Source organism: Octodon degus, unplaced genomic scaffold (genome assembly GCF_000260255.1).
Source record: "Octodon degus isolate 3935 unplaced genomic scaffold, OctDeg1.0 scaffold00122, whole genome shotgun sequence".
NCBI lineage: Eukaryota > Metazoa > Chordata > Mammalia > Rodentia > Octodontidae > Octodon > Octodon degus.
The window spans coordinates 600,591-611,430 of record NW_004524698.1 but is presented as its reverse complement, the minus strand read 5'-3'; the positions used below and the strand labels follow the sequence as shown (position 1 = coordinate 611,430).

The following is a 10,840-nucleotide window of genomic DNA, read 5'->3' as shown; positions in this document are numbered from 1 at the left end:
TAACCACTAAGAAGAATATATGCAGTGTATTATTTGTTGAAACTGTACTTCCGATTTGATTTGAAACTGTCTCATTGCTATATGTTTATCAATAAAACTGTAGAAAAAAAAAAAGATATATATTGGGGGGCAGGCATTATAAGAAGCAATTTGTATCATGTTAATTTTAGTAAAAATCCAAGGTCATAGTGAGAGGCAATTCTGTTTGACTCCAAAGACTGAAATCCTCCTCCACAGCTACTAAAAAATGTTGTGCCCTTTATTATTTAAAAATACTTAATATTGTTAAGGAGAACTCCAAATACACCACAGCACAAAATGTATAATTTTACAAAATCTTAAAGGTTGGGAATATAGTTCAGTGGCATAAGCACCTGCTTGGCAGGTACAAGATCCCATAATTTGATCCCCGGTATCACCAGAAAGAAAGAGAGAAAGAAAGAAAGAAAGACAGACAGACAGACAGACCGACCAAACGAACCAACCCAAATCCAAACCCAAACCAAAACAAAAAACAAAAAACAAAAAAAGACCCTTAAAGGTATCTGCAGAAATCTCAACAGCAGCTAGTAAATTTTTTAAAAGTTCTTTTCTTTGTATTGCATTGTTATACTTTTAACCCATATGAGATAAGAGGTGAATTTTCAACTACTTCTAATTTGCCAGGAAATCAACTGTTTTATTTTTCCTCTCAAAATGCTTAATTTTCACAGAACCATACATTTCTCTTAGCTTAACTGCTAATGTCAAAAAAATATTTTGAAATACAATACAAAAAACCAGGCATATGGCTCTAATTACAGTTACATTGAAGGCTGAAGCAAGAGGATCATTAAGATTGAGACCAGCCTGGACAAGTTAATAAGACCCTATCTAAAAATCTGAAAACAGGGGCTGGGAGAGATGGCTCAGTGGAATAAGCGCTTGTCTGGCAAGTGCAAGGGCCTGAGTTCAATCCCCGGTTCTGCCAAAAAAAAAAATAAATAAAAAATAAATAAATAAATAAAAATCTGAAAACAATACCAACAGAAAGGGACAGAGATGTAGCGTAGGGCAAAGGCTCTGGGTTCAATACCCAGACAACCACCACCACCAGAAAAAAGTCCAAATATAGTCACTGTTATTTAATGAACATAAAGTCAATTAACCAGCATTCTACTTCATCTTAACTGAAAATTTTTGGGGCTGGAGAGATAGATAGTTCAGCGGCATAAGCACATGCCTGGTAAGTGCAAGGTCCTGAGTTCAATCCCTGGTACCAAAGGGGAAAAAAGAAAGAAAAAAAGAAAGAAAGAAAGAAAGAAAGAAAGAAAGAAAGAAAACTTTTTATTAGAGATTTAGAACAGCGTTCCAGCTGGGCTTGGTGGTGTACACCTGTAATCTCAGCACTACAGGAGATGGAGGAGAGGATCACAAGTCTGAGTCTAACCTGGGCAATTTAGCAATTTAGTGAGATCCTGTCTCAAATAAGAAATAAAAAAAATAGGCTGGAGATGGATAGCTCAATGTGAAGGCGTGGGGTTTAATCTCCAGTATCAGGAGAAAATATAACAACAGCATTCTATGCTGGTGATTCCGACCACTATGTAAGATCAACTGGGATTTGCTATATGCTTGGGTTGAAAACATCCAATCTGTCATGGAAGAAATGCCTAGATGTTTCCAAGATTACAATTTTAGTTCAATGACAAGAAAGATACAGTCAAAACACCTTTTACCTGGACTTTGTTATCTTCAACTCGCAAAATAATCTGCCGTGTAGCAGTAGAGCCAATTATTTGCCTGTAAGAGGCTTATTATATATTTAACCATAAAAATATTTCTTATTCATTTATTTGGTATAGGGTCAGCCGGCACAGCATGCAGTACTGGAGACCAAACAAGGGTCTTTGTATTTGCTAGCCAGGCGCTTAGACTGCCAAGCTATCTCACCAGCAGCCCATAATTTTGACTATATAGATAAAATGATCAGTAATTATAATCCTAGGTTTAATTTTGTTTTGGAAGTTTTTTTAGCTCTTGGTTAGATTAACAGGTGTCATTTTGATAGAATCACACAGACATAACATACTTTGATCTTTTTCACTTCCTACAAGATTTATTTTTAATCAAAGGTTATCTTGCAGCTGAATAATGAGAACATCTAGAATAGTCAAGCCACCTCTGAAATTAACCACTCAACTAGGACCATAGAATCACAAAGGTAGTATGGTTGATGTGAATGAGGGGGTTAATAGAGGAAGCATTAAAAGCAAAAGAAAAGTATGTGAGTCTTATAGTCTACATGACACAAAAAGCCCAGAGTATATCCTGAGTATATAACCTCTTTATGTAAAAAATAAAAAGCTCATGCTATTTTTAACATATGCTTGCTGTTTTTCTTACCTGACTCTAAGCCAAGTCTTTTCAGATCCTCTTGGTATGCTTTTAAGGCAGCTGCTTCCATTGCAGCAAATTCCTTTGATGCTTTTTCTTCTTCTTTTGCTTTATCCAGGCTTTTCTGCTTAATCTATGTAGGACATACATAAAAGTAAAGGTGAAATAAAGTACAGACATCTATACAAAAAAAATTAGCAAAAACTAGTCTATTATTACCTCACTGATCCTCTTTGCCACATTTTCCTTATGATTCTTTCCCCTTTCATGAAATTCAACACTCTTAAAAGTGAAAAAAAGGGAAAATACAAAGGAAAGTTACATAAACAATAAAATCCACAGTAAATACAATATATGACTAGAACATAAGAGAACTGAAATTAAAATAATTTCAGAAAATATAAAACTGATTGGTTTTAATGCAAATTGGTCTCTTTTACCAAATGATGCTAGGGAACCTGAACCTCATTTATTACACGCTCTGACTAGATTTCACTTTGGTTCTTAAAATAAAACAGGATGCCCATATTAATGGAAGAAAGATACAAGGTACTCTTAATAACCAATCTACTGAATATAATTTTAATAAGGATTTAAACATGAAGCCAAAGGTAGAAAATTTTTTTATTATTTTTTAAAATTAATTTTGGTAGAAAAATTTTGAAACATTCAACATCCAATGTCAAAACCAGTAAATCTCCAAAATTTTATCACTCTATTTGTTAAATTAAAGACATAGAGAACAATGATCTTTAAAGTCTTACTCCTCAAAACCTTAAGACACTTAAAATTCATAAACAATTAAAAAGTAAACACTTTTATACATAGTAATAATGCTACAAAACACACAACTTCTATGATGGACACTTTGGGAGTATCTTTAAAAATTACAAATATATTACCCTTTAATCCAACAATCCTATTTCTGGGAATTTATTCCACAGATATGCATGTACATGTACAAAATATCACATATAGGGTTATTCACTGTAATACTACTTGTGTTAACAATCCAAGTGTACACCTAGGGAACTGGTTAAATAAAATTGGTACATTCATATAGATTGCTAAAACAAAAAGTAAGTTTCCTGTGTATTGATATAGAAAAGCATATAGTATAATTTTTAGAAACTATGGTGTTGGAAAGTACGTACATATGTTACCTTTTGTGCAGGATGGAATAAAAATCTCTATATTCATATATAAACAAAAGATAAACAAAAAAAGTAAAAAAAATAGTAACCCATGTGGGGTGGGGTACCTGGGACAGATGGGGACAAGGATGGGTGACATTACTATTTATTAAACCAGAAATTCTCCTTACATTACAAGTGAATGGCTGTAAGTGAAATCTAGTCAGAAGGTATAATAAATAAGGTTCAATTCCCTTGCATATTTGATAAAAGGGTCCAGTTTTTATTAATCAGTTTTTCTTTTCTGCAAATCATTTTAATTTACACAAAGATGTTCAATTATGTCTAAAGTAGGAAACACACACACTATAAGTCTTTTTACACTTTTAAGGGCTTTTTCAATTTTACTCTTCTTTGTACAATACGGTATATGACAGTTCACGAACACCACCATTAGACTGTAGGGTAGTTGTTTCACAAACACAGGGATGAATTTATTTACTCACTAGGCCATATCTAGAAAGGCCATAGAAGTAATTTGGCTTCATAATCAAATACAGTCTTCATGAAAAGGTTCACGCTTTCTTAAAGCAAATGATACAACAGAAATCTTTTGATGCTTTGTGTAATCAAGAGCAGTGTATATGAAAGTGCTCTGTAAACTCTGAACATAGATCAAAAGGCAATAAATCACATAAGCACATTCTGAAAATCTCTGAGAGGGGAAGAAGCATACAGGCCTATTGTCCGCTATCCAGCACTTGCAGTAATCACAGAATTTCTTTGGTTGTGATTTCCAGTAGTCGGCCCTGAAAAAGGCAAAAGAAGTCTAAGCTCTTTCAAAATTAAGGCACAACTGTACACGCTTCAGTTTCATAGACTGTATAAGCCTCTGCTACTGACTGTTGGTAACTAGCAGTATTCTGGGGAAAGACTGTGATCCTCCCTTCAAGTCTGCTAGTTAATATAAACTGTTCTCTCGAGCCAGAGAACAAGAGCTGCAAAGGCCGAAGGGCCTCGCCGACCAAATGAAAGTCCTAACGCTGTCCTCTGAAGCGCATAGGAGTGGCAAAGCTCCATAGCACCCCAAGGCTGAGGCGCCTCCAGAACTGACCCAGACACCACCCTGGACCACGCAGACGGAGAAGGCGCCAACTCCACCCCGCCCTCCACCGCCCGACCCGGCCGCAACCTCCCAGCCTGGCCCGGCGCGGCCCGCACCCAGGGCGCTCCGCGGGGCAGCACTTCCTCCCCGGCCACAGAACCAGCCCAGCAGCTCGGTACCGGACTGCGGCCTGTTACGCTTACCAAACCCGTCACGCCTCGGGCCGAAGGGCGGAGTAAGGGGGTGGAGAGCCCAGGGCTGGGGAGGCCCGGAGAAACAACACTTCGTTGTTCAGACCCACTCACATGACAGCGCCAGCCGCTAAATGCGTAGTCCAGGGCACTCCTCAGCCGCGCGCTCCAAGTGGCGCTGGCCGACACCGCTCAGCCGAACTGTCCTCCTCAGAACTCCTTCGGGCGCTCCCGCCTGTCTCCGACCTAGGGACCCGCGTTCCACGATTCTTCTCTACGGGTGCCCAGCAGACTCAATCCGCGTTTGAAATCACCTCCTCTTCCCCTCCCCCTACAAGGGCGGTGCTCTCCACTTCTGCGGGGTGGGGTCGGTATTAAAGGGGTTGAGGTCACCGAGCAGGGGCAAAAGCCGGACGGGACCTGATCCGAAGAATAGGAACTTTAAGCCCCCGCGCCGGCCCGCTTTTCTTGGTCCTTCCCTGGATCCAGAACCAACACGCGCCTAGGCTCGCTGGCTGGTAGCCAATGAGCTCGCGCACCGCCTCCGCCCAGAACGCAAACAGCTGTTCCCAGTAGACGGCTCCGCCCTCTACTTTGCCAACTAGTCCGCACGTACTTTGACCAACCGAGTAACCCGGACCTGTGGGCTGGGAGCCGTTGTCGGAGTTAAAGAAAGGTGAAATAGCTGGTTCTGGGGCTCTGCGAGTCGCGAGACTTCGCCGTAGAACTTTCTTGCGACGCGGCGCGGCCCTGCCTCTTTCCCACGAAGCCCGCGCACTCCGGCCTGGGCTCCTTCCCGCGGGTGGACAGTGGGGCTGCGGCTCGGCGGCGGAGCGTCGGCGGTGGGAACTGTAGCCGAGGTGGCAGCGTCATCTGCTCTTGTCAGGTGAGCTACGGAAGCGCTTTCTGCAGCACTTCCCATATGGTCTAGCGGTTAGGATTCCTGGTTTTCACCCAGGCGGCCCGGGTTCGACTCCCGGTATGGGAATGATGTACTGTCTTTTGAAGGCGGACTTTATTTTATTTCTAATGGCACAGCCGAACTTCTCCGCAACCCTAGGAGAGTTAGTTTGTGAAAAACTGGCTTAAAGTGGTTTTTGGTGGCGTCTTCGGCTGGGCCACATCTGTGTGAGCTCGGAGCTCCCGCCCGCGAGGGAAGAAGTTTCACTTTCTTCGGGGCTGCTTCCCGGCCCCGCCAGCCGTGGTGCGTAGTTTTCCAGAGGCTCAGGGGGTGATGATTAACTCCGGCGGACCTGATCTCCTCCCTGTCCACTTCGCAGGCCCACACCCAGCTCGGCCACCCCCTTCGGACTCCCGGGGAGGTGCGGCGCGGGTGTGCCCTCCCGGGCATTCCTTGGCCCTTGAGAAGATCGGTTCGCTGGGCGTTTACAAGACTTCTCTGGATTACCCACCCCCCGCGGGGGGTCGCACAGTCTTTCCGTCCTCACCTACCTCTCAATCGCCCCCAGCGGCTGCTTGCACCCGGCTAGCCTGGAGGCGGGCCAGCGAGGCCAGCTAACTTGACACTCACCCTCAAAAAATCCTCCTTCCACCCTTTAAAACAAGCGCAGTGTACAGAGCAGAAAAATACCGCTGGGAAGAGTTGCCTTTAAAGAAAAAAATCGGCTTTCCAAAAAGACTAATGATTTAAAAATCTTGGGGTGGAAGTGAAGCTTGGAACAGAGAAATTGGCCAGAGACTGGGGAAGGGATGTTATAACAAAGTTTCACTGTATTTTTAAATATAGAAGCCCAGTGTTTATCACAAAGAAGGGGCAGCTGTGTCAGCAGCATGTGAGCTGTAAATGAAACAAAAGCGTTATCTTAAATGCAAGTTTAAATTAGAAAATAGAGGCAGCTATAATGTTTAGTCTTCTCAGGCCTCACGAAACAAGGAAAAATGTATTTTTGAGGAAAGGCTGTAGTCAGGGTCATTACTAAGCAGAAGTTTTGGTTGTGCGTTCATATTTTATAGCTTTAAGTGCACAGTAAGTTTGAAAATATTTGTTACTGTAGTCTGCATGATTAAGAATTAGCTCTATGAGCTTTAACAACAAAACAAACAAACAAAAAACCATGAGCAAATTGCCACAATTAAAAGCAATTTAGATCATCTTCATGAATTCACATATTTTAAGTGTTTGCTACATGCCCTGTACCATCAGATACTTCCGAAGTTATTGATAATCAGGTGTGTTTTGTTAGGAGTTGCTAGATAGAATACTGAATGTAATCACATTATGACCTTGTGGTTAGCTGTGTGTGATCTTGTGAAGCTCCCCTTCTCTGTACTTTCGAGCCATAGATTCTTGGTAGTATGTATTAATCATAAACTTTAGGTGGAGGTGTGCTTATTGACCAGTTTTGAATAGGTAATGAAAATGAAAGCGTTTCATTTAAATGAGTAGTGTGTTTTTAAAGACTGCTTACTAAAAGGTTTGAATTTGGAAAGAAATCTATCTCTTCCTTTTCTCAAGAGGGCTTAATTTTTGTAATGACTTCATGTTGTAACAAATGGTGCTGAAATTGATATTATTTTAAAATGAGCACTCAGTGCTTACAATTAGTAATTGGACTGTATATACTTGGGGTGCGGAATGTAGGTAATAACAAGACACAGATGATTTTATTGTAGTTGTGTACCAGGTGGAATATACAGCATCAGAGATACAGAATTGCTCTGCGAGCACAGAGGGAAGGAATAATCCCTGCTATGGAAAGAACACTGGAAACAAGAGCCAAGAACTGAAGGGTGTTTGCCTCAGGCCTTGAAGAACTGGTTGGATTTTTCCTGGTTGGGGAATCTGAATCATGACTGAGGTAGTGGGAGAAGGGACCAGGAGGCTTGCAAGTAGTTTGGTTTGGCAGGAGCATAAAGTGCCTAGAGGCAGAGGCATGGGAGTTCAAGCTGGGAAGATAGAAAGGAATTTTATCCTGGTAACTTTTGACTAGGTAACAGGTTATTTTATCAAGGAGTGACCTTTTTATGTCCCTGGAATTTTAAAAACCACTGTCTGACTATAGATGAACATAGCTGGAGTAGGTGAAAAAAGCTTTTTAAAGATTCAAAAATACAGAAATAAGGAAATTGTTCTTGTTCTGTAAGACTCAATATGTAACTTTGGAACCCCGATACATGGCTAGTAGAATTGTAAAATGGCACAATCACATTGGAAAAGTTTGTCAGTTCTTTAAAATGTTAAACATAGTGGTACCATATGACCCAACATTTCCTCTCCTAGGTATATACCCAGGATAAATGAAAACATATGCCTGCACCAAAACTTGTATACAGATGTTTATAGTAGCAAGCAAAAAGTAGAAACAACCGAAATGTCTGTATGTCCATCAACTGGTGAATGAATAAATAGAATGTGTATGCATACAGGGGGATATTAGTTGTCAATAAAAAGGAATGAAGTACTGATGCATACCACTACATAGATGAGTTTGAAGAACATTATACTGTTGGATATATTGAACCTGTGGCCTGCAGGCCATTTGCCTTTTTGTTTTTGTTTTTGTTTTTTTACTTTTTGTCATTTTGAGACAGGATTTGACTATCCAATTCAGGCTTGCCTTAAACTTGCAGCAATCCTCCTGCCTCCACCTTCCAAGTGCTGGGCTTATAGGCATGTGCCAGGACACCTGGCTACGCCTTTTTTTTTTTTTTTTTTTGTGGAACCGGGGATTGAACTCAGATCCTTACGTTTGCCAGTCAAGTACTTATCCTACTGAGCCATCTCCCCGGCCCCTACGCCTTTTTTATAATGTTCTGGATATACTTTTTATAGGGCCCAAGGTAATTCCTCTTTACTCAGTTCACCTAGACGGGAGCCAAAAGGTTGGGCATACCAGCAAGAACATGAAAGAAGCTAGGCCTCTTCATTTTTCTGGGTGCAGTGATGTATGACTGTAATCTAAGTACTTTTGAGGCTTAGGCATAAGTGTCACAGGGCGCCACCTTAAAATAAGAACATAAGAGCTGGGGATATAGATCAGTGTGAAGACCTGGGTTCAGTTTCCAATACTGAAAAAATATTGTATGGTTACATTGATAGAAAATGTACACAATAGGGAAACATACAGAGAAATAGGATTAGTAGTTGACTTAGATTAGAAAGTGAATGGGAGGGTGCCTGCTAATGGAGGTATAATTAGTGTGATTAAAAGTGATGGTTGTATACCTCCATATAAATATAGTAAAAAAACATTGAATTGTATATACTTTAAATATACTTTATGATATGTCTTAGCAAAACTTAAGGATTGAAGCAACAGAAAGCATTAGAATATTTTATTTATAGATTTTAGAGTTAGCATTTGGTGATTACATACTTCAATGATGGGATAATACTACAGTGATGCTCTCATTTCTAGGTAATTTCAGGAATAAAGCAGGTGCTCAGTTAATAAAAATGGAAGAAATTACAAGTAGTACATGTTACAATTCAGTAAGTGCTCAGAGGAGGCCAAAAAGGGTCAATCTCAAAAATTCACTTTGCATTTGTGTGAGCAGTGGGAAAGGCCACTCCAGGAGACTGCATTTGAGGTGGACTTTGAAGGCTAGTTCAACTTTTGCTAGTTACATGAAAGAAGAATAAGGCATTCAGAGGAAGCAGAGGTGCATTAACAGTTGCCGGCACATTTTGGCTGAGCTGAGAGAACAAGTAAGATAGGAAAGGAAAACAAGACTGCAAAAATAGATAGGGAACCATGTCAGCGCTGTGGCAGATATGTGATGTGTATCCCCCTCCCCAGTCCAAACTCCTATGTCAGCGGTCCACAATCTAGTGTGTTTCCACTGGCTCTTACTTTGGAGAACCTTCACCCTTTAACCTGTGGAGAGCTGGTAGTGCCTGGGGACTTTGGCCCTTACCCCTAATGGACTCTTCTGTCATAAGTATAAAGTAGAGCTCTTGACTTTTTTTTTTTTTCAAAATTTTATTGATAAACAGCAATGAGACAGTTTCAAATCAAATCGGAAGTACAGTTTCAACAAATAATACACTGCATATATTCTTAGTGGTTAATTGCCGTATAAGATGAGGACTTGAGATCCTATTTACAAACACCATTAGAACAAATCATTCTATTCATTAAGAGAATGCAACTATGTATCTATCCTAACCACTTTGAATACACAGATACAAAATGGACATTCATCGGTATACCCCATTTGTTCTAAGTTCCATTATTGAATATTGTAGGTGTGTAAACTCAGCAAAATATTCTAAAAGAGTCCAGTAGCCCATAATAGCATTGGGTCTTCTGTTTAACTGGCAATGTCAGAAATTATTGACCTGAGTCCCCCACAGTTCAACATAACAACATGGCTTTACTTCCTATATTTCGTCTTCATACTTTTCTGCTGGATGGTTAAGACCAAGGTAAAGCAGGACCTGTGCAACAAGAGTTGTAGCTTTTTGGTCTGAGAAGGTCAGTGAAATGCCCTCAGGATTTATGAGCTCTTGACTTTTTATCTTTTATATCATTGGACTTGGAGAACTTATGGCACCTGGTGAACATTCAGGAAATATTTGAATAATTAAATGAATTAAAATTAAGTTTGTCTAAAGCAATTTATTTTACAGATTATCTTGACTCTTGACAAAGACTTTGAAAGGACCTAAAATTTTGGACTAAGAAGTTTTACTTAGCTAGGAAAAGGGATTTCTGGTAAAATGACTGTTCTGGTGAAATTAATTTGGTAATCCAGTGCAGGATGAACTAGTTGTGGAAGACTTATTTCTATAGGTTCCATCGCCACCTTACCATTCTGTTTCTATTTCTGCCCCACCTAGGTTATTCCCTGAGCAACACTGGAGTCTTTTGCAGCATAGTAGTCTCTTAACAGCTCTCCTTACTTTGTTCTCCTTACTTTTAATCTTTTTATTTATTTATTTTTTAAATCTTTTATTTATTTATTTATTTATTTATTTTAGAAACACACCGGAGGGGTGTGTTGACATTTTTTTTTAACTTTATTTATTTATTTTTTTAATTTTATTTGTGTGTGTGTGTGTGTGTGTGTGG

The 10,840-nt window shown here is 40.0% G+C and overlaps 2 protein-coding genes and 1 non-coding gene across 6 annotated transcripts in view; 2 read left to right on the top strand and 1 right to left on the bottom strand.

Annotated features, from left to right (window-relative positions):
• The window catches only part of Wbp4 (WW domain binding protein 4), a 22,163-nt gene extending 17,029 nt beyond the window's left edge, over window positions 1–5,134 (bottom strand). Inside the window, exons 1-4 of the mRNA XM_023700127.1 lie at window positions 4,920–5,134; window positions 4,246–4,318; window positions 2,596–2,658; window positions 2,386–2,509 (exon numbers count right to left, since the gene is read on the bottom strand). Of these exons, the coding sequence (XP_023555895.1) occupies window positions 2,386–2,509; window positions 2,596–2,658; window positions 4,246–4,318; window positions 4,920–4,921 (262 nt within the window). The 5' untranslated portion in view covers window positions 4,922–5,134. The remainder of the gene's footprint in view (window positions 1–2,385; window positions 2,510–2,595; window positions 2,659–4,245; window positions 4,319–4,919) is intronic.
• A 68-nt stretch (window positions 5,135–5,202) lies between these two features.
• The window catches only part of Elf1 (E74 like ETS transcription factor 1), a 98,851-nt gene continuing 93,213 nt past the window's right edge, over window positions 5,203–10,840 (top strand). For 2 of the 4 annotated variants that reach the window (XM_004640257.2, XM_023700122.1), the window contains exon 1: window positions 5,204–5,691. The gene's annotated coding sequence lies outside the window, so the exon portion shown is untranslated. Of the gene's footprint in view, window positions 5,692–10,840 lie in introns of all 4 variants that reach the window. The other 2 variants (XM_004640258.2, XM_023700126.1) reach the window with 2 other exon arrangements.
• Window positions 5,722–5,793, top strand: Trnae-uuc. Its single transcript has one exon. It is a non-coding gene; the product is annotated as a tRNA-Glu (tRNA).